This window comes from Lacerta agilis, chromosome 8, assembly GCF_009819535.1.
Source record: "Lacerta agilis isolate rLacAgi1 chromosome 8, rLacAgi1.pri, whole genome shotgun sequence".
In the NCBI taxonomy this organism is placed as follows: domain Eukaryota; kingdom Metazoa; phylum Chordata; class Lepidosauria; order Squamata; family Lacertidae; genus Lacerta; species Lacerta agilis.
In genome coordinates, this window is record NC_046319.1 from 22,296,197 (window position 1) to 22,321,438 (window position 25,242).

The 25,242-nt window shown below is 51.6% G+C and overlaps 1 protein-coding gene across 2 annotated transcripts; it reads left to right on the top strand.

The window, feature by feature from the left end:
- Positions 1-9,353: 9,353 nt before the first annotated feature.
- Positions 9,354-21,578, top strand: ERRFI1 (ERBB receptor feedback inhibitor 1). 2 transcript variants are annotated; one of them, XM_033156522.1, is made up of 4 exons: positions 9,354-9,392; positions 18,693-18,877; positions 19,014-19,090; positions 20,081-21,578. In XM_033156522.1, exons 2-4 carry the CDS (start codon positions 18,762-18,764, stop codon positions 21,259-21,261), a joined length of 1,374 nt encoding a protein of 457 aa, XP_033012413.1. In that variant the 5' UTR covers positions 9,354-9,392; positions 18,693-18,761; the 3' UTR covers positions 21,262-21,578. The 2 variants fall into 2 exon arrangements, with proteins under 2 accessions (XP_033012413.1, XP_033012412.1); XM_033156521.1 differs by lacking the exon at positions 9,354-9,392 and adding an exon at positions 9,962-10,088.
- Positions 21,579-25,242: the final 3,664 nt, after the last annotated feature.

The window sequence follows — 25,242 nt, forward strand, 5'->3', positions numbered from 1 at the left end:
TCTTTCTTCAGGGAGACAATGAAGTTCTTGTCTAGCTTTCTGGCTGACAATACAGCCTCCTAGTCTTCCACAATATGGTGCCAGAAACCAAGTTTTAAAATCACAAAGTCCTAACAAGGCAAATAAAATGTAAATATCAGGCATAAACATTAGGTTTTCTTTGGCCCTGTCTTGTGTCTCACAATGGCAGCTGAATTCCATTCCTTCCAGCCATTTTACAACTTTGGCCACCTAACCACTAGCCCTCACTGCCTTCAAGCACACTGTGAGATACAGACCGAAAATAAATTACTAAGACAGAATGACCAGCTAGAGAAAAGACAAGGTGGACTCCAGCTATTGTGGAAAGGAAAAGCAGGGACTCCAGCTATTGTGGAAAGGAAAAGCAGGTCAAGAAGGCTGGAGAGGGAAGAGTTAACAGAAACCAGCAACGGAGTTTTCTCTTCTTGAGAAGATGCAGCTGCCAGTGGCACAAGCACTGCTGGAGAAACCTAGTTCATCTGCCAGAGACTATGCCAAAGTTAACTGGTCAGGCTGGCAGCAGCCACCACCGTCTCACCTGCTGCTCAACAGGCAGCACCAGGTTGGATTTGGTTGTGTTTGGATGGAGCAGAAGTTTCCTGTTGCTTTTTTGGTTCTTGTTTCAGAGAGACAAGACAACTCTCGGGTGAACTCTGCAGCACTTGCCAGTGTCATGGATGCAATTAGTGGGTTTATACCAGGTGGATGGTGTGAACCTCCCTGCCAACTACCCCTCTGTTACTAAGAGTATTAATTCTGAGGTGTTCCGGGTCACTTTTTCTATTCACTCCACCTCGATGCCTTAAGGTCCGTCTGTGTAGATAATCCGCTTTTATTATAACTAGGGATAACTTAGTAACGGGGTTCTCTTGTCCAGCTGTCGTGGCCTGTTTTAAAACCACAAAGTCCTAACAAAGTCCTCTGGGCTCCTGGGTTAAGAATACCTCTCAGCTCTATCAGTTCCGGGTCTCTCTCTCATTAGATCCCCCCACTGCGTTAGTTAGCTAAACCCTTTTAGCAACTGTGTAGCCTTACCAAGGTTTCTGCCCTTTTGCCCCTACTGAGTGAAACTCCAAGACACAAACTATCACCCTGCAGGTCAGTTTTGTCTTTTCCCTGAGTTCACCTCCTCATGAGCATCCATATATCGCTGGACCAAATAAATGCCTCTTTTCTCTTGGCTCAACAAAAACAAGTCTTTGTTTATTTCAGAACATCATGTTTCAAGTACTTCAATAGTTCATCAGCTTAGTTACATCTAAAGCATAAACTCTTTCAGTATAACTGACTGATCTTCATCCTATCCTAGCCTAATAACCACCACTATCCTGGCCCCACACCCCTCTTCTTCCCTGTCTCCACGCACACACAACCTCTTCTCAACTGCCAAAACAGCCATTCCCTCCTTTTAAACCAGGGACCGCCCTGCCCCCAAAGGATGAACTGTCCCTGTCCCTCAAGATGAAGGTGGATTAACTCCTTCTGCGCTGGGATGTAATACTTCCTCCACCCTAGGGCCAATCCATCACAACTGGTGGGTGAACTCTGCAGCACTTGCCAGTGTCATGGATGCAATTAGTGGGTTTATACCAGGTGGGTGGGTACCCATGTGCAGGCTCAAGCAATATTGAAAGTGGGAAGACATATAAGCATCATGAATGCAAATCATCATGAAGGCACAATGAAAAAGACATCTGGAGGGGCCCAGCTAAGTTTTTGTTTAGCCTCGTGGGAGCACGACTGTGTCCTCTAAGGCTCCCATGACACTAGCCCCGGTGGCTTTGAATTCTGGCAGCTCCTGAGAACACCCCACGTGCTTGTGTGGAGAACTGGGAACAACTAAGTGGTGGGTGAAACGCAGCTGTCAAAGGAAGACAGAAGCCTAATATTTTTGACAGCTGACTGAGACGAAGGAACCTTGATGTGGGAATAAGCCCTTTGCTTTTGGGACGCTTTGCAATCAGCATCCGTCCACCCCCACAATGCTCTGCTTCATATGTTACAGATTAGCACCTGCCCTTAAAATGTCTTCAATGGGAAAGCCTGTTTCCTGAATTAAGCTGGCTAAGTGGTCCTCCTCCTGGGAACTCTCGTAAGTACCAGCCATGCTGGTGTATCTGCAACGCAGCATAAATGCGGCCGGCTGGGAGGTTATTCTGTTAATGAACAGAAACCTTGTCTTCACAAGTACACACACACACACACACACACACACACACACACACCCCCATCCTTGAAAGGCTGTTTCAAGAGAACTTCCTCGCATTTGGGGCTGGCATGCCAAACAGTATTTTCCTCCATGTATCGTTTGCAAGAAGAATTTCATTTTTAGATTGCAAAAATAAAATAAAATAAAATTGAAACCAAACCTTAATGCACCGGCAATGTAAAACTAGCTTGATGTACTGCTACAAATAGAACACATTACTGCGTTTTTATAGCTGATCTTTTAGCAAACTGCATGAATGGAAACCAGATAAGTAGACAGTTATCTCTCTTTCCGGAGAGAGTCCTAGGGAAACAGAGCCTGGGCAACAGTAGGTGCCCGTTGTGGGCAGGAGTTGGCACCAAAGGTGAGGAAGAGAGAGGTGTGATTGGCTCAAATCTGTGTTGCCATCAGCTTCTCATTTCCAGCACATCCTCTTATGCCATAATTATATGCAGGAAGAGCCAGGTCATTCCAAGGGCATGGCTCAGTCACAGACTTAAACTGGCTCCATAGCCATTCCTTTGCTGGAGGGTTCTGGGCGCTCCAAGGAGCCTCACCTCCAAAAGGATATTGTAGAGTTGGAAAAGGGTTCAGAAAAGAACAACCAAATTGTTTGAGGGGGTGGAGCAAGAAAAGTTGCAGCATTTGGGACTTTTCAGTCAAGAACAAAGGCAAGTTAGAGAAAAGGCATGATGGTAGTTTATGAATGCACGGCATGGAGAATGTGGCTAGAGGAAAGCTTTTCTCCCTCTCTTGTAATGCCAGAACTTGTGGACATCCGATGAAGCTGAATGTTGTTAGATGCAGGACAGAGAAAAGAGGGCACTTCTTTGCACAACGCACCGTTAAACTATGGAACTCACCGCCACTGGAGGCAGCAATGGCCACCATCTTGGATGGATTTAAAAGAGGGTTGGACAAATTTGTAGAAATTAAGGCTATGGGTGGCTGCTAGTCATGGTGGCTATATTCTGCCCCTTCAGTTCAAGGCAGCAAATGTTTCTGAATATCTCCTGCATTCTGAATATCTGAAAAACCACAGGTAGGGAGAATGCTCTTGTGCTTGGGCCCTGCTTGAGGATTTCCCATCGGGGCACCTGGTTGGCCATTGGGAGAACAGAATTCTAGGCTAGATAGACCATTGTCCTGATCCAGTAGGCTACTCTTACATTCTTAGGAGACTTTACTGCACCTTCAGTAACCGCAGTTCCCGGGAGTCTTTGGGAGAAGCCATGACAGTTAAAGTGACACACACAGAAAAAGCTTGAAGCATGGATCTGTCCTTAAGAGGGAGGTGGGCTTTGGTTGTTGCTAATGAACCTCCAAGAAGGAAAAGGTGAGTGGCCAAGCAGGTGGGCACTCTGAGAAGACGGTCCTAGTTTCTTCCCTATGAGGTCACAGAAACCAGCAAAGGTAACCTTCTCCTCCTTCGCTGCAATAAATAAAATAAATAAATAGCAGCTGCCTGTCGCCATGTGGCAGACAGTGGACGGAAGAGGCCAGCTCAGGGCTCTCCCCATTGCAGAAACCAGGAAAGAGGCATGAATAGCCTCTTGCTCACAGAGGAAGTGAGCACGTTCTTCATGAGTTACTCAGTGTGCGCGCGTGTGTGTCATGAGCCGAGAAGACACACAAGATCTTCCTGCATCAGTTAAAAGTGCTGCTGCTGGTCAGCGTGAGAGCAGGAGGAGGAGGAGGAGGAGGAGGCAGCCTGCCCCTTTTCAGGGCAGTTACCAGCTTGCAGGAAGTTTGCTTTGGGTTGTTGTTTTAACTCATTACCCACCCCAAAAGCCCGTCTTTTGACTTCCAGCCACTGTTAGGAACAGGTTCAGAGGAAAAGCACTTAAAATTACAGGCCCTCCCATATGGAGTCAGCTCTGTATGTGGGATGAACAGATGTTACTCATTTGCTGAGTGTAACGCGAGCAGCTTTGCCCCAGCAAGCACGTCCATTACTGCGGGCCACACCGTAAAGTAGTAAATCACCGCTACCCCTAATCTAGCTCGTGCCAGCCCACAGCCCTGAAACCAGGACAGCACATAATACGCTTAGAGGTGTTGTTATAATATGCGACAAGGATTTGTTTGCCTCTTCACCTTATAAATGTGCCCAAATGTGGCTGACGCGAGATGAGGACAGCAGCACAGTGCCAAGAAAAAGTGCCATTACTTAATTGCATCGAACGGTCCGATATAAATGTATTTCGAAACCTAACAGGACGGTACAAATTGGATTCGAGCTCTCAGTTTGCCCTCAGGGTTCCTTCCCAGGCCACACCCCCTCTCAGAGGCCATGCCCTCCTCCAGTGCTTTTTTTCCTGCCTGGAATGGGCCCTCCTTGAACCCAGGGAGAGGGGTGTGACTCTTGCTTGCCTGGGATGGAGGGTGGAGAAATTAAGGGGTGCGTGTGAGCAGTGACCTTTGACTTTTGCAAGGCTATGAGTCACATCCATTGCATTGCCCCTTTCGCCTCTACTTCAATTATTTCAATGAATAATTGAAACACCTATCGACTGATGTAACGATTGTCAAATCAAACTCTCCAAGCACCCCTATTTTCCAAGGACAGTCCCAGATTTACAGAACCCATTCTGGTTTCTGAATTGATCCCAGAATGCCCTGCTTTTTCTTAGGACTTTCCTATTTTCATTGGATAAATTTGGGATGGTATGGAGTTATGTGACCCCTGAGCCAGGGAGATAAGTAACTACACAACCTTCAGAAGACATCTGAAGGCAGCCCTGTATAGGGAAGTTTTTTAAAAAAAATGTTTAATGTTTTCTTATGTTTTTATATATATTGGAAGCGGCCCAGAGTGGCTGGGGCAAGCCAGCCAAATAAATAGTACAATTATTATTATTATTATTATTATTATTATTATTATTATTATTACTACTACTACTATGGAATAGGACGTCCCTATTTTCATCAGATATAATGTTGGAGGATGTACAAAATACAGAATGTCAGATACGATAAGCTTCCAGTGAAGCCGTGTAAGGCAGTTCCTCATGCCCAGCAAGGAGCAACCAAGTCACCCCTCACAGCCTGCAGTAAGTGGCCTGGTCTCTCTCACCTGCCATTAGGGAAAGCCTGGCTGGCTGGATCAGAATGTGACTGGCAGTGAGTGAAGAAGGGGCGATGTGTCTTTCTAAGAGCTCTGCTGCACTGAGTCCAAGCTCTCTGACAAACTGGTCCTACTCAGGCTGGCGTCACATTGGGCCGGAGAAGGAGAAAGTGAGCTTTGTCATCATGCAAAGCAAACTCTCTGGCCACTGTCTCTACTTCACGGCTGACAGGCTGCTTGGGGGCATTTTTAAATCCATCACTATATCACAGCACTTCTGAAGCTTGTTTTTGGCTCAGGGCAGGGTGTCCTTCTCTCCCCCCCCCCCCCGCCACACACACACTTTTTGCACAAACAACCCTCCCCCTACATGCAAACACCCGTTTGCCACTGAGCTTGTTAGCAAAATGCATATGATTGAGACTTGGTTTGTGAGGTTACCGAAGAATGACAGCCACCCACGTGTGATGTCACTACAGTGGGTGCCGAGCCACGCTCTTGCTGACGCTGCGCACCTTCACAACCCCCCATCTCCTTGCAAGAGAGGGATGAGACTCCTCTCCCCAGGAGGATGGCCAGACTGGAGCATGGAGCGTCCCTACCATGGCATTTCAAACAGCCAGGCTGAATCCCTGGGACTGCCTACTGAAGAGCAGCCCATTTCCTGGGAAGGGAGGAGAGTGCACCCTAGTGGTCAGCTGGAGAGCCTGGCACCTCCTCGGAGGACGGATTTTGAAGAATTCCCCGAGTCTGCAGGATGCCTCAAACTCCTCATGACAAAGAGGGAAAGTGCAGTTCTTTTAAACTTTTCCTTTAGGTCGGGGTAGGCAACCTAAGGCCCGGGGGCCAGACGCAGCCCAATCGCCTTCTCATTCCAGCCCGCGGACTGTCCAGGAATCAGCGTGTTTTTACATGAGTAGAATGTGTCCTTCAATTTAAAATGAATCTCTGGGTTATTTATGGGGCCTGCCTGGTGTTTTTACATGAGCAGAATGTGTGTTGTTATTTAAAATGCATCTCTGGGTTATTTGTGGGGCATAGGAATCCGTTCATATTTTTTTCTTCTTCAAAATATAGTCCAGCCCACCACATGGTCTGAGGGATGGTGGACCGGCCCACGGCTGAAAAAGGTTGCTGATCCCTGCTTTACCTGTAGGTAATGAAGGCCACAAGCTTGGATGGCTTTAGAAGAGGATTATTAGACAAATTTTGTAGAGGTTGAGGCTATCCATGGCTGGTGATCTGCTTAAATTTTTGTGTGGCTTCTTATTGTATCGCAAATGTTGTGAACTGTCCTGATTTTTTTGTTGCCGAGTTGCAGCATACAAATATTTTAGTAAAATAAAGTAAAATGACTTTCTTTTGTCAGTCCTGAATCTTCCAACCATCAGCTGCATTGAATATCCAGGAGTTTGAGTGTTATGTGAGAGGGAGAAAAACGTTTCTCGATCCAGTTTCTCCACGCCATGCATAATTTTTTAATCTTTCAGTCAGTTTTTATTCACCTTTTCTGAACCTTTTCCAACTCTGCAGCATCCTTTTTGAGGTGAGGCAATCAGAACTGTACACAGTATTCCAAATGCAGTCGCACAATAGATTTATATAGCAGCACTGCGATGTTGGAAGTCTTATTTTGAATTCCTTTCCCAATGGTCCCTAGCATCAAATTTCCCTTTTTCACAGCTGCCACATGCTGGGGTTGACATCTTCCTTGAACTACCTACTATGACCCCAAGGTCTTGTTCCTGGTCAGTCGCTGCCAGTTCACACTCCACGAGCATATATGGGAAATTAATTCTTTCTTTCTTTCCCTGACGTGCATCACTTTAACTTGTATTTGCCATTATAATGCCCATTTGCTCAACAGCTGCTTGTTGTTTGGTTGCAAATCTTTCACAAAACCAAGATTTGCTGTGAGATTAAGGCCTCCAAAACATTATGTTTTAAGAAAAGAAACAAGCTTTTGGCTCGTCTTAACTGGGAGAGCAGGAAACCTCAGGAAGTGTAAGAATTAGGGATGTGTGTTTCATCTTTGAGAAACTGGATGAAACGGACCCATGTTTTCCAGCTTTCTTTGACAGAATCCCAGCAACCCATAGGCTTGTCCAGGCAGCCTGCTGGATATTGGCTAGCATGAAAGGAGAGACCCCGAGGCCAGATGAGGAAAGGTGCCCAGAGGGATGAAGGCCCAGAGAACCTGGCAAGTTTAGCGGCCACTTTGAGGACTTCAAGAGGCCAAGGCCAGGCTTTGTGAAGTGCTCCTGGTCCTCCTACTCTGGCTTCTACCCAAGAATCATCAATAACCGTGCAAGGGGAACTTCTGACACCCGACTGCCCAGTTTGCCTTGTCCACTGCCGAACAGCTTTGCTGCACTCAGGCGGAAAACCTGAGCCAAGGTGTGTCATCGAAGGGCATAAACGGACGCACGATGTGCTCCAGGGTTCTTCTCAAGTGCTTCGCTCAAGGTGGATCACGGAGGCCCAGACTAGCATGCTTCATGTCTCAGAAACCACTCAGTTGTGGGAGGGCAAAGAAGCTGTTTTGCCAGGCATCCTCGACTATGCTTATAGTTGCATCCTCTTTTGCCTTCTCCAGTTGCCATGGGAACGGGAGGGAATTGGTTCCAGCCGATGGTTCCCCAGCATATATGTCTTTCAGTTTCCGCCAACCCCACTCTCAATCAGCAAGACTGGCCAGATGGAAACCCAGAGGGCCTGGGAGGGAGGGAGAGAGGGAAGCTTCCTTATAGTTCCTGGTTCTCCCTAAGGTAAAGGTAAAGGGACCCCTGACCATTAGGTCCAGTCGTGTCTGACTCTGGGGTTGCGGCGCTCATCTCGCGTTACTGGCCGAGGGAGCCAGCGTACAGCTTCCGGGTCATGTGGCCAGCATGACTAAGCCGCTTTCTGGAGAACCAGAGCAGTGCACGGAAACACCGTTTACCTTCCCGCTGGAGCAGTACCTATTCATCTACTTGCACTTTGACGTGCTTTCGAACTGCTAGGTGGGCAGGAGCTTTTTCTCCCTGATCAAGTGCTATTACCAGACTTTTGGAGGTTTCACAGCAGGAGGCTGTGAATAGCCTGTGAAGAATAGACTTCTTCAAAGCCACCCGAGCCTCACTTCTCCTGGCAGGGAGCAGCCTCTGCATTCCACCCCCCCTCCGGTTAGACTGCCTCCTCCCAGGAGATGATGGGCTGTCACTTGGTTGTGGTGGCAGGTGCAGGAGGGCACCAGATTGGGGAAGCTTGCAACAGGTCATGTTTCCACACAGAGAAAATGGGACTGGGGCTCCCTGTCTCTTCCATCCCTGCTATTTGCATCCATTCTGCTAGGGAGGCAGTCCTCCGGGGGCCGGAAAGCTTTCTCCCCAGAGAAAAATGGCACAAATTAGGTCATTTTCACTGCAGGACAATAGGAAGGCCTCTGGCCCCTCCCCACTGGAGAACCTGCTCCTGTTTCTGCTGTGTCTCCTGCCTCCATGGCCTGTTCCGTAGCTGTGAGGCTTTTTGCGACTCTTGCAAAAGATTAGCCCTTTTCAGGCTGCATGTTGGGGTGTTCACATGTCTCCTTTACATGCCCTCGTCAAGCAGGAGAGGTCTCTCCCAATGGTAAGATGGAATAATAATGATTTTTAAAATGGGCAAGAATTGCATGAACCCCATAGGCTGTTACATCTTAGAAAGAATGGCTTAGAAAGAAATGCCATTGCAAAAGAAGAATATTCCTGAGATCCATGGCTCTCACAATGAAAGCTGTGGATGTTTTTAGTACCTTTAGAGTTCACTGTGTAAACACCAGAACCTTCTTCTATCATCAAGGGCAGTGACCAGGTCAAAATCTGCCACTGGGCAGATTTTCTCACAGCAACGCTGCCGTGATGCCGGTCCATGTCCTTTCGGGAAGGTGGAGATGGGCAGGGGTCATGTTGTATTTGGAACTCCTGTGATGTGATGTTCTGACGTGTCCTAATGGGCGGGCAAAGATGCAAAGGGGAGCAGCTCCTGGGATCCTATAAATTGGAGAGTTGCAATGCAAAATACAGAATTTCCCACCCATCCATGACAAGCTGCAACTGGCAAAACCTTGGCATAAAGGTGAGAAGCGGGCCATGGGCATACCCAGGATTTATTATTTATTTTTTGAGGGGGCAGCCAAAGTTGTTGCACTGTTTTTTAAGGAAATCAAGTTGTTGAGCTTTTCTTGGGAAATCACGGGTAAAAATACCCTGTAAATAGAAGATCACAGGTAGTATGAGGAGAAACCTTGACAGAAGTAAGCACAGCAGTGAAGTCCATGGAGCTTAGTGCCAGGAAACAAAGGAAAATTGTAATGCTGTTGAGCCTAATAGATAAACCACGATGCAACTGCGGTATGCATAGCTGCCCCCGGGTTCCTTTGCCTTGAACGGCTGCCTGCGTGGAGCATCGTGGAGGCGTTGCTGCGAGAAGAAAGCTGCACCTGTTGAACATGTGCGGGGGGGGGAGCAGAGGGAGGTCCGGCAACCGTGGCTTTAGAGCGGGAGTGGGGGGCGCGGATGAAGGAGAACCTCCCTGCAGCGGAAATTAGAGCCGTTACCCTTTTAAGACTGTCTGGCGCTGGGCGGGGAGGAGGCGCGGCATAAGCTCGGGGCCACGCCCACCCTTATAAAAAGAGGCTGCGTTTATCGTCCGCCTTCATTCAGCCAGGAAGTCGCGGTCGGGAGAGGTGCCGGGAGATGGTAGTGGCGGCGCGTGCGCAGTAACGACGTCGCGGGGAGACGGGACATGTCGAGCCCCGGCGCTGCCCTACGGGTAAGGGCGGAGGGCGGGAGGCAGGCTGCGTGAACGGAGAGGACGTGAGGATTCGGGGACACATGTAGCTTTTTTTTTTTTGGATGGCGTCAGCATAGCCCCGGGCCGGGGCACTGCGAGCGCAGCGGCGCCTCGCTGGGGCGGGCTGGAGACTTAGGGTGGCGGCGGTGGCCCCGGAGCGCCCGACGGGGCTTCGCCTCTTCGTCGGTCAGATGCTGATGCCGCCGCCACTTGGAATAGGCGAGAACGCGACCCCCCTTGCCCGCCGCTCGGCTCCCTCCCGCCAAGGTTGGCCGGGCTGTGCTGCTCCTGCCCGTCGAGGCAGCCTCCGCCTGCGGAAGGGCGGCTTAGTCATCCCCGCCCTGGAAGGAGGACCGGCGGCGGCGGCGGCGGCGGCGGAGAGGAGGGCGAAGGGGCACCTGCCGCGCAGGTAGGGCGAGGGCCGTTGCCACGCAACCGTCCGGGCGGAGGCGGCGAGCTGCTGCCCGACGGGGCCTCCCTGTCTCCTCTGCTGCCTGCCCTTCGCTCCCTGGCCCGGTCCCCGAAGGGCTTCTCCGGCGCACGGACCCGGGCGGGTCTCTTTTTGCCGCGGCAGGTGTGCATGAAGGAGGAGTGCAAGCCCGCCCTCCGCTCCCCCTCTTCAGGATCGGTGCCTTCAGCTGTGGCGAAAACGTTTTGCACGGGATGCAGAGGAGAGAGACTCAGGGGGACACCTGGGCCGCGACGTCACCTCCCCCCCCCCCCTTCTTGTGCCTGCGCGGTGTCAGGCTCCCTTGTCGCCGCCTGGCTGGGAAACTGAGGCACTGGCGGGGAAAGGCTGGCGGGGCAAACGGCAGCCATTGTCTCACTGGTGCCAGCCTCTGGGCCGGGGCAGAGGAGGGGTCCCTGCAGCGGGAGCAGCTTCCAGGGTGGCACAAGGTGGTGGGTGGCAGCTTGAGCCTGCCACTGAGCCCCAGGCTTCCTCTGCATCTTGGGTTTCCATGACATTTTCCTTAGAAGCTGGTATTTTCATGTGATCCAAATGATAGCAGCCAAACATGAAAGAGGGAGCGATTTCTGCGCCTGTTTTCCCTGGCTTGGAGGCTTGGAGCATGCATGTGTCCCATTTCTTCCTAGGTGCAGATGGTCCCGTTGGGGTGAGTGTTGATGCCAGTTAAGGTTAGGATCTCTCTCAGCCCCTGCACATGTCTGCTTGGACATGAGCATCACGAAGGTTGCTGGACCTTACTTCTTGTGTAAGCGCATTGAGGACTACAGCCTTAAATCCCTAATTTTTGAAACCTGGTGTTGCACCCTGGCTGTGTCTCATGAGGTCTTGTGCACAAATGGCCTTTAAATGGCTTGAATAGCATGCTGCTTCATCTCTGCCTGCAGGTTTTCAGTTCTTAATATTTGCTGGGATGTGGTGAATTATGCACCTCCGCCTGCCAACTCGGCCGTTTTATAGAAAGGCGCATTTTGGCAAGGCAGAAGGCAGGGCCAGTTCCAAGGGGACAGAACAGTGTGCTTGAGGCCACAGGGCGGTATTTCTGGAGATGGTTCTGCTACTGTGATGGCCCTTCACGCAGCAAATTATCTTACTCTTGAGAAGGCACATTTGCTGAGGCACTGTTGATATGTGTACTTGTCTGCACTGCTTTTTGTGCTTGTTGGACTCCCAACTCGTAGCAGCTGGCATGGCCAGTGGTCATTGAGGGATAATGGCAGCTGGAGTTCTGCAACATCTGCTGAGGGCACCATGTTGGCTATTAGCTCAGAACTACTCAGATTGGATTTGGGGATTTAGTGTGTTCCACTTCTGTGTGCAGGAAACAGAGAGTGGTCAGCCTTTCCCTCGGTGGGCAAAGGCCCCTCAAGTGTGCAAGCACCAGGCTAGTTGAGTGAGAAGAGACTTTGGTGTAAAATTGCTTTGCCTTACCTTGCTGAAATCTGCAAGGGGTGTGTATTTGAAAGCAGCTGGTGTGTTGGACCAGCCTCCCGCAGCTGGCTGAGGCTGATGGGACTTGTAGTCCAACAAATCTGGAGGCACCAGGCGGGCTGATCAATCTTGTTCTTTAATGGTTTTGATTCTGGTCAGAGGGAGAGGGAGGGGGGGAGGCATCTGACAACCCCCAAACTCTAAAGGGGCGTAGAATCTTCTACTGCTTCTTTGGCAACAAATGTGGAGTCTATTATCACTGCTGTCTAATGTGGGAGCTCCCATAAGTTGTCACGTCCAGGACAACCCCCCCCCCCCGCCAACTTTCTTCTTTAATTGATTTAACACTCTGCTAATAATTGCATCTTCAGAGTCAATCTGACAAAGATGTTATTCCCTCTCCGAGTTGCATTTCTTGTGTGGAAAATACATGCTTGCCACAAGGCACTTCCCCAGTTTCGTTGTGGAGATGTAAGCATCTACAAAGCGGGTTGAGTTCTGTTGTGTCAGATATGCCCTGTCTGTTCCAGTTCTTACCATGGGGCCAAAGGTGATAAACTGGCCTCTAAACATCCTCTTTTTGTGTGTGTGTGTGGGGGAGAGAGAGCTTTGGGCATCAGTGTTTCTCAACATCTGGGATGCCAAACTTACTCCAGAGCTTAGGAGTAACTTTAAGGCTCATATCACAGACAGGACGATTGCGGTGGAGATTCCTCCCAGAGGCAGACCAGGGGGTAGATTTGAACCAGGGACTTTAGAAGTCAGCCTCTTAGCTGTGCTTCTTCTTCCCAAGCAGCCCCCTTCCCCTTTCAGGGTCATTTCCAGGGGTAGACATCACTGTCAGAGCCCGTAACCCCAGGGTCCTTCTGTAAGCAAAGTCCAGCCTAAACCCCCACTGTGATCGCTACTCAGTGTTGAAAATGCAAAAGGAAAGGGGGCTCTTCTTTCCTAAATAAGGGGTTCCTTGAGACAAGGTTGCCACCTTTAAAAGCCACGGTGGGTTTCAGGAGCTTCTCAGCTCCCAAGAAAAAAAGGTCAGCTTTGTTGCCGTCCATCCAGCAAGCGATTCCCTCTTGGACTCACCAGACCACCTCGCATGTCTATCTCTTCCCCGCCACCCCAAATCCCGGTCTCGCTTTGCTCAATTCTTCTGCCTCAGATGTAAGTTTTCTTTCTGCAACTCTGAGCAAACCCAGGGTGCTCTCTCTTTCTCATAGGGTCGGGGGGAGGGACCTACCAGAGTTTGGAAGTATGTGCAGAGTTCAGCGTCCATGTAGGGAGAAGCCAGGGGCTTAACCCTTGTGGGCTTGTTTGGCATGTGAGGATATCTGGGGAGCTCTTCAAAGGGCACTGTGGGGCAGGACTCCATGAAGCACGAGTGCCCCTTCCTATGGCAGCATCTTAGGGTTGGAAGGGACCCCAAGTGGCTGGGGAAACCCAGCCAGGTGGGCAGGGTATAAATATTTATTTATTTATTTAGTCCAGGCCCCTGCAATGCAGGAGTCCCATACAGGAATCGAACCCGTGACTTTGGCATTATCAGAACTACACTCTAACCAACCAAGCTAACCTCAAGGGTAAATGATGTATTTGAGTCCAGTAACGTTATCTGTGTGAATTTTCAGGAGTTTCAAAGGTGGTGCTGGTTGTTTTGCAGAATTCAGCTTTTCGTGACCGAATTTTGCCCCCCATTGTCAAACCCTCGCCATCTTCTCCGGTCTTCTTTCTCTGCTGCCTTTTGCATTGATCTGCGCAGCTGCCCCTTGACTGTCAAAAAACCCCTCCTGCCTGTGCATTTCTTCCTTTAAAACTCAACCCCGCTCCCTTTGGGGGTTTCTAGGGCTCCGCTCCTTCTGTGTCCCCAGGCAGTCAGATGTTTCTGTGGGTCAGCCTGTTCCATGTGCTCAGTATGCTACATCTCTTCCAGCGTGCAGGAGACATGCATTGTGCCTAGGCCCACGTGCAAATGCTCTCTTGGGTTCCTGAGCATCAGACATGTTGACCACCCCTCTGTGTGGGTGGCTCCCATCTGTGATGGGCTGCAGCCCGCAATATCCCTAGCAACCCAGCAGAAGTCTTGTTAAGGTTTCTTGTGTTGCTCTGCAGACGCAGGCAGGCATGTGGAAGAACTGCAGAGGAGCTGGGAGGTATAGCTGGACAGCCCTGGGCACTCACACCTCTCAAGGGTCATCCATACTTGCCCTTCCCCACCGCTTCTCATATTTACTCCCGAATCTGAGCAAACGATCAATCGGGTTTTCTCTGGATTGACGTTTGCTCAGATTTATTGCTTTAAAAAAGAGGGCTTTCCTGGGCAAAACCGCTCGGACTGAGTGCCTAGGGAGTGTGGGGAAAGCAAGGATCTGCTCGGACAACTCTCAGTTTACTTTACTGCCTTCCCTCGACACACTCAAAAGTGGCGAGCAAGCAGCCTGAAAGACTGCAACACCCTCAAGCATTTGCAGGCAGCACTTTGGAGAGGAAACCACAGGAAATTATAAACGCAGAAATTGAGCGGCATCAGGAAACTGGTTTTTTCAGGCTCTCCTCACCTTAAGAGTCCAGGGGTGGGGGAGCGGAACAGGAAGCCAGTTGAGGTTTGTGTTGAGTGGTGTGGCTTCCTTTGGATGTCTGTGGGTGGCTGATCCCTTCATTTAAAAAGTAGCAGGTGGGTGGGAAGATACTTAGCAGGACTGAATGGTGGTACGGAGGGGAGGAGCTATCAGGCTGCAAGCTGCAGAAGCCCAGGTGTCTGTTGCAACCTGGAGCCCCGGATGTCCTGGCATCATCTACCTGTGAGCAAAATCCTGCAAGGCTGACACCACTGGAGATTACGTAAGGGGCTGCACAGCACTCCTTTTATGAATTCTAGGAAGGACATGGTACGTGCTGCTTGCCAACAGTCCAGTTTGCACTGGCGGGGTGGGGGGCGTTTCCTCTTCCCTCCCTCCCTCCCTCCTGGGTTTTATTGGGATCTCAGGAGTGTGTTTTGCGAAAGTGCCTCTGAGTTCAGCTCTGGATAAATCTCAACGGGAGGAGGAGGAGGAAATGACGTCATGTGGTTGTCAGGCAGGGAAGAGCTGCAGGCTGGGTCTGATGAGTTGGCTGCTAGTAATGGGTCCCTCCCTCCCTCCCTCTTTTGAGATTTACTCATGATACTTGGTGGTTAAGCAGCAGGGAAAATTAGGTTACCACTAGAGAGAAAGAGAAGCAGCAGCTGCTTCCTCCTCCGCCTCCTCTTCCTCCCTGTGCAAAAGGCAGGCAGGCTGGATAAATGCAGCTCTGTGTTCCCCCGAGGGCAGCATGGCGCCTCTCCCGGCACCCTGGCTGAACCACAGGAAGGAATCCCGTTTTTTGTTTATCTTGCCAGCCACTTGCTGTGGCCGCAGGAAGGTTTCTTGGCTGGCTGTTCTCTGCCTGATTTTTTTTTTTTTTTACTCTTCGTGCAAGATTCCTACCCACCACCCCTTCCTACTTTGCAGATCTCCATCTACTCCTTTTATGCGTTGACAGCATCGCAGGGCCTTTGAATACGTTTCACTGGATGCAAGCAGTTAAAACAAAAACCCAGTGCTGTAACAAATGCTAAAATACAAGCAGCCTGTTTAAAGCATCCTTGAGACAGGTTTAGATTTCAGCTGACTCGCAAGTCCAAGTGACCATTCGTCCTGCCCAGTTTTTTTCCGCCCCCCAAAGGGGAGCTGTGATATGTAGCTTCCGGGAATGTCTGTATATCCCATTGGTGGGAGCTGGTGGTCAGTGGTGTGGACTGGGAGCTGCCCCCATGACTGCCCTGTAAGATTTGAGGGCAGCTGAAGGTTCTCTGAAACTCTGGCTCTCATTAAGAGAGGAAAGAGGCAGTGGCTGGACCCCAGGGCAGGAGGAGTTGGAATCGCCTCCTGAGAACCTGGCAAAGAACCTCCCTCCCTGTGCTGCTTTGATGCCACAAAAGGACAAAGTTGTTATGGACTGACTGACTGCCTGGACGCTTCCCCCCCCCCACCTCGTGTATTCAGAATTTGGACACACAGCGGCTTCCTTCAGGGCTTTCAGCCTTCACCTGACTCTGCGTCTTTGTGCTGCCTCACTTTGGGTCCCATTTTTGCATTTTCTGGGCCATAATCCAATTTGTAGTTTTGGCTCTCCCTTCCAAAGGGGAGGGCAGAGCCTGGGTGCCTTCCTCTGTGTTCCTTTGCTTTTACTGTTATGCTTGTCATCAGCATCCCGGGCGCTTGTCAGAGTAGCAGAGGTGAGTCTCTGCCCCAAGGAGGTCACAGTTTCAGGGAGCAGCCTCTTGCCCCCTCTCTCCCTGAAGAAAGTTTTGTTTCCTTGCAAGCTTACAGACTGCTTAAAAGCCATCTGCTGCACTGCCTGCCTCAGCGACATTAATTTTGTGGGTAACTTGCAAATCCCTCCCACCCGTCCCCCACCGCCAGAGTCTTTTCCTGGTTGCATAACTTGAATTTCCAGGAAGTGCACTCAGGGTACTAATTTTGTTGCCTTCTAAAAAGAATTAGGTTGGGGTAATTGGAAGCATTTGCTGCAAATCCCTGAACTGTGCCCAAAGCCATGGGATCCCCGGATACCTGGTTCCCTGCACCCGGGGTGTGTGTGCACTGTTATTTAATGATTTGAAAGCTACCTCAACATAAGGCACCCATATTTAGCACCAGAAGTCAGCTGCTGCTATGATGATGATGATGATGATGATGATGATGAGAGCCAGACTTAGCATCAATAATAACATCACCACCATGCTAATGGTGCAGCAATAAAACTGCTAGCACATTTGCAAAGCTAAGCAGGGTCTGGTATGGTTTCAAACTGGATGGGGAACCGCGTGTTGAGATTGCTTTATTGGAGAGGGTTGGACTGGATGACCCTCGGGGGTCCCTTCCAGCTGTGTGATTCTGTCCCTCCATTTTGGTGAGCTTTGGGCTGACTTCCTTCCCTCTCTCTCTCTCTCTCTCTCTCTCTCTCTCTGCCTCCTCCCCCTCCCCATCCCAGTTTGGCTTGTAGCATTGCGGGTGTCCCTCTCTTGGTTGCTTCCATTTGTAGAAAATTGGTTTACATCTGCTTCACTTTCTTTTGGGGAGGCAGGAACTGGGCAATAAAACCATCCCAAACCCCACCCCACCCCCACCGCAGCCGCCAGACTCCTGAAAAAGGCCAGGGAGTGGGAGGATCTTTCTGTCCTCGTCTATGTGCTGATGGCAGTGGAGGCTCTGCATTCCAGAACGGTTTCAAAACCAGAGCTGGTTGCACAACACCCCTGCGGGCGCTGCAGGGGGGCAGGCTGGCACAAGGTGTTCTGTGCTTTCCAGGTTTGGCACAGCCCAGGGAGGGATTTTCATATAGCCTGAGCAGGAGCGTGCAGGTGGCCTGAGCCCCACAGCCTTGGGGGGGGGGGCAGAAGGGCCATTAACAAGTGTCCACCTCTTGGCTTTCACGAGATGGCAAATGGGGTCTGTTTGCCCAGAAGGTTACCTGCCCCAGCTCTTCAGGGGAGAGGAGGTTCTTATGTTTACTTTGTGCCTTGTGCTGGAGACATACTTTATTATTTTGCAATGCTGATATACCGTGTTTTGATTAGAAAGAAAGTGCCCATTTGCTGTGCCGAGAGGAGGAGGGGCAGGGAGCAGAGTTTGAAATTCGCCATGCGCTTTTTGTACCTGTCTATTGGCCGCTTGGGGCCAAGTGAAGATGCCCGGGCACCTCAGCTGTCTGGAGGCGCATGCCTGGGGAACTTTGGATCTTGACACACATGCCTGCGGGATCTTGACATCCTGTAGAATTCCATCCGTTATTTTCTATCTGCACCAATCGGAATGAATTTCGGGAACCCAAAAGTCGTATTCAAACATGGCTCCCTAAATGGTGACTAGGCATTACGCGTTGGTGGCTGTAACCCTAGTTAAAGGAGCTGTTTGGCGCCTAACTTATATAGCTGCTTTAAATATCTGAGCACTGCCAAGGGAGCGCTCTCTCTTTCTCTTATACCCTTCCAAACCCAGCGTTGTTCAAAGCAGCCGGGGGGGGGGGGGACTGGGTGCAGGTAGCAGTGCCGGGAAAGAGTCTGCCCGGGGGTGGGGAGCCTTAGCCACTTCCACACTCCCTGAATGCCATTTCCCTGCCCCGCCATCACCAAGAGGCTCCCTTGAAGCTTTAAATCTGGGCTTGGGAACCTGAGGGTTTGTGGACCAGTGACAATGGGAGCCGGAACCCAGTAATGTCTAGATCTCCATTCGGGTTCGCCTATCACCCTCCCCTTTAAACAAAACACCAGGACACCTGACGGTGGCGTTTCCTGCCTTGCGCGTTGCAAGCGTATGTGAAAATGTTTGCCCACTCGGAGTGAGGGCAATGCTTCCTGCCGTCGCTCTGAACAGGCTTTGCAAGATGATCACATCAGGGTTCAAATCGTGGTGTGTATGGGGGAAGGAAGGGGAGCTCTCCAGGGTTCCTCCCTCCCAGCCTTTACCCAGAGATGCCGCTGGGGATGGACGCAGGAACCTTCTGCATGCCAAGCAGATGCCCTGCCACTGAACGGAGCTACAAGGAGGGCCCTTGACCTAGAATTGCTACACAAGGCAGCTTCTCCTTCTGCTGGCTGTTGTGAGCCTTGAAAAGTTCTTCCTGCATGGGACTTAACACACCCTTGTTTGTCTCCCCCCCCCCTTTTAAAGGCTGCTGAAGTAGCTGGCTACCTGGCGAGGACAGTGGACTTCTGAAAGCGTAGACTTCAGCCAAGCAGCATGTCCACAGCTGGCATCGCAGCTCCGGAGATGAGAGTCCCCTTGAAGAGCAGCTTCCTCCACAAGGGGCAAGGCATTGGGAGACTGAAGCCCTGTTGGGGAGGCCATTTTGAAAAGTGAGTCTTCCTTCAGGGACGGTACCAGATCTTTTCTCCCACTCACATCACTTTCTTGCACTTGGGTATGGGCTAGTGATGGCGGTTGGGCCCTGCTTCACCTACTGATGCCCTCCTTTCTCTCTCCCTCTTCCAGCCCTTTCTTTGACATGGAGCCCGTAGCAATGGCCTACAATCTGAACTCGTCCGCACAGCATCACTTAACGTCCATCGGTAGGTACCTGGCGCCGCCGTCAGCCTCAGATTTATTTGCGTTGCAGTTCAGAGCTCTTCAGTTATGAATCCCCCTCCTCCTCCCTCCAGCAATTTGGTTCCAGAAGATACCCGCTTTTTTTTTAAATTATTGACGAGGAGGAGGAAGGTTAGCAGGCAGCAGAAAAACCAGCAGTCTAGCTTATAATAATAATAATAAACTAATAAATTAATAAACCAAGAATAAGGAGCATAAAGAAATACTGTTACAGCAAGTTGAAGGCAGCATTACCACTGAGTTTGTTATTCCAGAAAGTTACCAAAAAAACTGCACCATTCTTTCCATAAACTTGTTAGGATAGTTTGCATGTATTATTTTGTAATAAGTTACCTTAAGCATAGTTATTACAGACTAAATCGTATCAGTCCATTCAGATATAGTAGGAGATAGGCTTTTGCCCGATTTTTTTTGCTGTAATCTTAGCAGCGGTCAATCGGGTTTCGAACACTATTTCTTGATCGTTTACTGGAATGACATGTTTTAGACAGCCAAGCAGAAATATTTTAGGTTCCGAGGTCAGGGAGGCTTGTGATACCTCACCCAGCTGTGCTGAGAAGGATGGAGTCAAGGAGGGGCTGTGCCTGCTGCTTTTATCATGTCTGTGAGGTTCCCAGTTGGCCACTTTGGAGGCTGGGCCCTACTTGGGCTCCATCCAGGGGACCCCAACGACCATCTAGTCATCTAAGAACATGGCAGAGGAGGCGGGGTCTATCCATATCTCCTATCAAGTGGGGCCTCCATGTTCAGAAGCAGTCTACCAGTCTCAATAAATGCCATGTGCTGGCAATGAACAGCTGGGTGCATCTGGCTTTCTCCACTGCGAGGTGCTGGACAGAGGCAGTGCCTCTGTGGCCTCATCCAGCAGCCACACTCTCTCTCCCCTTTGAGGAAAGTTGTGCATAAGGTGCCCTGTGTCTAGAGATTCACCCTTCTTTCCCTCTCCCTCTCAGGCCACATTTCAGACCCTGATCCAGCACAGAACGGCGGCAGCGACAAGCCCAGCCCCAACGGCGAGAGGCCAGAGGATCGCAGCCTGGTCCCCGCCTTCGGCAGACTCTCCCTCGCCGGCTCCGACGAGGCAGCTCCCCCCACCCCCATCAAGGGCGGGCCGGCGTTCTCCTTCCCCCCGCCGCCTCCGGGTGCCGAGCGAAGCACCCGCCCTCTGCCCCCGCTGCCCATCCCGGAGGATTTCGTGCACGACGATGTGGACCGGGAGGTGGAGTTCCTCACCAGCTCCGACACAGACTTTTTGCTGGAGGAGTGCAGTAGCCCTGCCTTCAAGCCCGCCGCGTACTGCAGGCGGAGCTTCCGGGGCTGCGGGCAAATCAACTATGCTTACTTTGACGCCCCGGCGGGATCAAAGGCGGAAGAGCCTCCCTCCGCTAAGCAGAGCGGGTGTCCGGCCAGTGTCTGTGCTGCTGCTGTTGTTGCTCCTCCTCCTCCTCCTCCTCCGGCTCCTGCAGCGCATCAGCTCCACCGCCGGTTGCGCCGCTCACATTCCGGGCCGGCCGGGTCCTTCCACAAACCGGTGGTGAGGGTCTCCAGCCACTTCCGCCGGGCGTCTCCCAGCTCGGACGACGACAAGCCCGAGGTCCCTCCCAGGGTGCCCATCCCGCCCAGGGTGCTGAAGCCTGACTACCGGAGGTGGTCGGCCGAAGTAGCTTCGAGCGCCTACAGCGACGAGGACAAGCCGCCCAAGGTCCCCCCGAGGGAGCCTCTATCCTGCAGCAACTCCCGCACGCCCAGCCCGAAGAGCCTGCCCTCCTACCTCAACGGCATCATGCCGCCCACCCAGAGCTTTGCCCCGGACCCCAAGTACGTCAGCAGCAAAGCTCTGCAGCGGCAGCACAGCGAGGGCTCGGGCAGCCGGGTGCCCTGCATCCTGCCCATCATCGAGAACGGCAAGAAGGTCAGCTCCACACACTACTACCTGCTGCCCGAAAGGCCCCCCTACCTGGACAGGTACGAGAAGTTCTTCCGGGAAGCGGAAGAGGGCAGCAGCCTGAGCGCGGAAGGGCAGCTGCCGCCATCCCTGTGGCACGAGGCTCCGGAAGGGGAGGCAGCCAGCCTGGCCGGAATGCTGAACGTTCCGGTCAAGCGCAAGCATTTGCCCTGCATGGTGTCTCCGTAGGGAAGAGGGAGCCTCGCGAGGAAGGAGGCGTCGGGGAGCTGGCCACAGGCCTTTTGAGGATGAAGAGGAGGGGCAGAAGCCCAGCCTTCCGGAGAGGAGCAGGGAGAGGCCCCCTCTGTCTGGTGCTGCAGCCGCTGCCTGCGTTGGGCTCGGCTGCCTGGCCCTGGCGGTTCTGGCCCGGGAGAGGACTTGGAGGAGGACTCGAGCGTTATATAGCCAGCATTGGCCAGTTGTCATTCAATATCCTTAGAGCAAACTTGTATAAGTAGGGAAAGAATTGCACTCTTGCTAACAGGACAAGCTGCTTCGGCTGGAAGCAGAAGAGAAAAAAAAGCCCCATTCAGTATTCTTTTTTTTGCTGCACAGTGGTGGCCACAGTGTGTTTCTGCCCCCCCTAAAAAAAATCCAATTTCTGCCAATATTTGCTCTTCTCTTACTGGTGGGGAATCCCAGCAGGAATTGTCCTTGCTGTGGGAAGAGATTTGGGGTGGGGGGAGAGGGCGGCAGGAAAGTCCACCACGCATTTCTGAGCTTTCCCCCCCCCCCGAGCTCACCTTAGTTTGGATGGGCTGTTCCACATGTTTAAGACTTTTGGTTTGGGGGGTGGGGAATCTTGCCCCCAGTCCCTAATCTCCACCTACCCACGCCCGGCCGCTCAGATGCTTGCCGCAGTTCAGCTGGTTCTCCTGCACCCACAGCAGTTGGGCTTTGATGAAACCCGAGAAGGACTTTTGTGCGCTAGGTTTTGTGGGTTCCACGCGACTGTGTGTGTGTGTGTCCTTGCAACAACTGGGTAGCGGGAGCTCAGGCTGAGCAGCACCCTGGGCGAAGCAGCAACACCCCCTTCCCCCACCACCCCGATATTTTTTTAAAAAATGGGACCAACTTCTGTTCTCCAGGTGGCGTTGGGAGCATGTGTTTATGCATAGCAGTGAGGCACAAGCTGGTCTTGAGCCTGTCTTCTCCAGTGTTCTGCAGGATGGTGGAAGAGGCTGGGCTCGCGTTGCCGAGTCCTCTTTGAAGGTGGCTGGTGAAAGGTGTTGCCATCTCTCTTCCCCCCCCGTCCCTCTTTCTTGCACACTCGCACACACACACCCCGACACACTTTCACTTGTTCCCGCAGGCCCCAGGGGGACGGTGCTTTCCGGCCAAGGGTCCGGCGTAGACCCGGCTTTTCCCAATGGATGCAACTGCGGTTTACAGTGTAAAATAAAGCTCGCTTGGGAGTTGTTGTTTGCCTCCCACCCTTCGCCCCTCCGAAACCGTCTGGGAAGCTGACTTGGTTCTAGTACAAACTCTAAATGAAGGCAATGTTCACATTCTGGAAATAATATTGATAATAATGCACTGAGAGAGGTCCTGCATCCAGGTGTACAGTATTGAGGAAGAATGACGTCGTTCACTTTGTATTTTGGAATATTTCCGTGTCTTTGGATTTTAATAAAGTTATAATGTACTTATTTATGATAACACCACCTCGGCTGCGCCGTCTTGTGTGGGGTTTTTTGCTTCCCTTTCGCAAAAGTTGGAAGAGCAGCGAGCTCTTGCTGCTGCTGCCGCCGTCTCCGCCTCCTCCCTCCTGCTGCATTTTAGGGGTGCGTCTCCTCGTCTCCCCGCGTTGGCCAATGAGAAGCTCCCTGGAATCATGCTATGCAGGCTTATCAAGATTGGGCAGCTTGCCACCGGTGCTTGGTTTCCAGAGCCACTTAGCACGTGGGCAGGCAGGATGTGCAACTCCCAGGGTGTTTCTGTCCCCGGCGAGCACTTCTTGACCTGTCCTGCATTATAATTGTGGTTTCTGGGCTGTTAGCAGGGGTTGAGACTTCCGGAAGGGATTGGTTGGGCGAGCCCTGAAGTCTGTTCCCCACCCTCCCACCCCACAAAGCCTCTCCCTGGCTGGGCTTGCTGTTGCAGGTCGAAAGCCCTGGGAGATGGAGGGAGAGAAGGGGGCAGCAGAGGACTCTGAGCGGGAGGAGGAGGAGGAAGAGCCTGTACCGAGGCGGGTTGGGAGGAGGAGGAAGCCCCTTCTCTGACTTTTAAAGGGGAGATGAACAGGAACCCCATCTCCTTCCCTCTGCAAGTGTGGCTTGTGCCCATGCAAATGGTATGCAGCCACCTTCATGCTGCTGTCACCTGTTTTGGTGCTTGGAAGAACTCCTGCTCAAGCATTTTGAGTCCTGCCCAAGGGGTTGGCATCTCTCCCCCCCCCCCATCCTCGAAGGTGCAGCTTGATTTCCACAAAGCCTCTTCTGCCCCCTCCCAGGCGGTACATGAAACCCTCCGCCACCAGCTTTCTGAAAAGCTTCTCCCTTTTCCTCATTTTCTATTGTAACTCTTTTTCCCCTGGAATCGAACTGTGCAGGGGCCGATGACTAGATGCCCTCTGAGCTACTGAACTGATGTCTTAATTTTACTCATAACTAAGGCAGGCATGTCTTACATGGCTTTTCAAGAAGAAAACCGTGTATGCAGCCTAGGAGCATTTTTGCCACCCAATTATTAACACCTGAGGCTGTGGATGGCATCGCTGCAGTGCCTGCAGACAAACTGCCTTGAAGCTCCTTGCAGCCTCCAGCTGCATCTCCACATAGTTGGGGCTGACTCCCCTTGGAGGACTGATGATATCTCTGCTCAGCACCTGCCTTCAGTTCTCAGTGTCTCTTGAGGGGGACAATTTAAAGGGTGCCAGAGCAAGGTGGGCAAAAGACGGGTGTGCGGTAGATCCCAAGCATTTAATAATGGCAATGCCCAAAAACCACACAGTTGGGCTGGTGAAATTTATAGGGAGATCTGGAGTTGATGGTCAGAAATGTGTGTTGTGTGGAAGGATGCTCTGAGCTGTGCCCAGTTCTGGTACTTAAAACAAAACAAAACGTGGGCTTACAATTCTTTAAGTATGTGTTTTCCCCCTTGGCTCTGGTGCAGGGTTTCCCAGACTTGGGTCTCCAGCCCTTGTTGGACTACAACTCCCATCATCCCTAGCTAGTGGTCAGGGATTATGGAAATGGTAGTCCAAAAACTGCTGGAGACCCAAGTTTCCTTGCTCTGGTGGGTGGATATCTGGGTTCTTTTATGTAGAGGGAGCTCCTGCTTGAGATTTGCGGGTTGAGGGCAGAGCCACAGATGCACCAGAATCAGGTTGCTGCCGCCTCTCTGCCTCGCCCTCCCTTCCCCTCCTGCTTGATGCTGCAGCAGCAGCAGCACTGCCATAACCGGTGAGCCAAGGAGGCTCGTGTTGCTCCTCCTCCTCCTGCTGCTGCCGCAGTGCAGGATGTGACTTGCCAGGCCTCCTGCCTCACTTGTGCAAATAGCTTCTTGATCACTTACTCAGATACTCAACAGCCAGGGCTTGGCGCTGCCTCAGGAAGGGGAGGGGGGAGGCGGCAGAGATGCTCCCCCGGAGGTCTGAAGGAGGCCTCCCTGTTAGAGCGTTCTGTGGGTGGGTGGCAAGAGGAGATGCCCTCAGTGGGCTGGCTCTGCAGGCAAACTCCTCTAAATCTTGCCGCTTGAAGGTACAGTACTGAAAGCCCCAGCAGCAGAGGATAGGTTGTTCTGTCTTTGCTTTGCCTCCAGGCCCTCTCCTCAGAACCACTTCGACCAGTTGGTCCTAAGGCACCAAGCACCCAGCAGCAGCAGTTGACCGTGAGCAGGATTTGACCTTCAGCATCAATTGGGGGGGGGAGCGAGCCAAATTCCCATAGACAGGCCTTCTGAGAAATGGAGGCTGGGATTTTCTCCTCCTTGACAGGCATCCGTTTACGAGAGAGGTGGAAGTGGTGCAGAGACTTGGTCATGAGTAGCGCAGACCTTGCCTTGGCCCTCCCCCTGCCATATTAGTGCACCCCCCATCCCATTCTGCAATGTAAGAGGATGATCCTATCAATGTGTTTCTCCTCTTCCTCAGTGTGGTGCTTTACCTAGGGTTGCTTTCCTTTGGAGAAGAGAAGGGTGCAAACTTAAGTTGTCTCTGTAAAGTTTGAG

Coding starts and splice junctions, on each gene's coding strand:
- ERRFI1 (XM_033156522.1), top strand. CDS start 18,762: ATGTCCACAGCTGGCATCGCAGCTCCGGAGATGAGAGTCCCCTTGAAG. Junction 18,878..19,013: donor TGGGGAGGCCATTTTGAAAA/GTGAGTCTTCCT, acceptor TCCCTCTTCCAG/CCCTTTCTTTGACATGGAGC. Junction 19,091..20,080: donor GCATCACTTAACGTCCATCG/GTAGGTACCTGG, acceptor TCTCCCTCTCAG/GCCACATTTCAGACCCTGAT.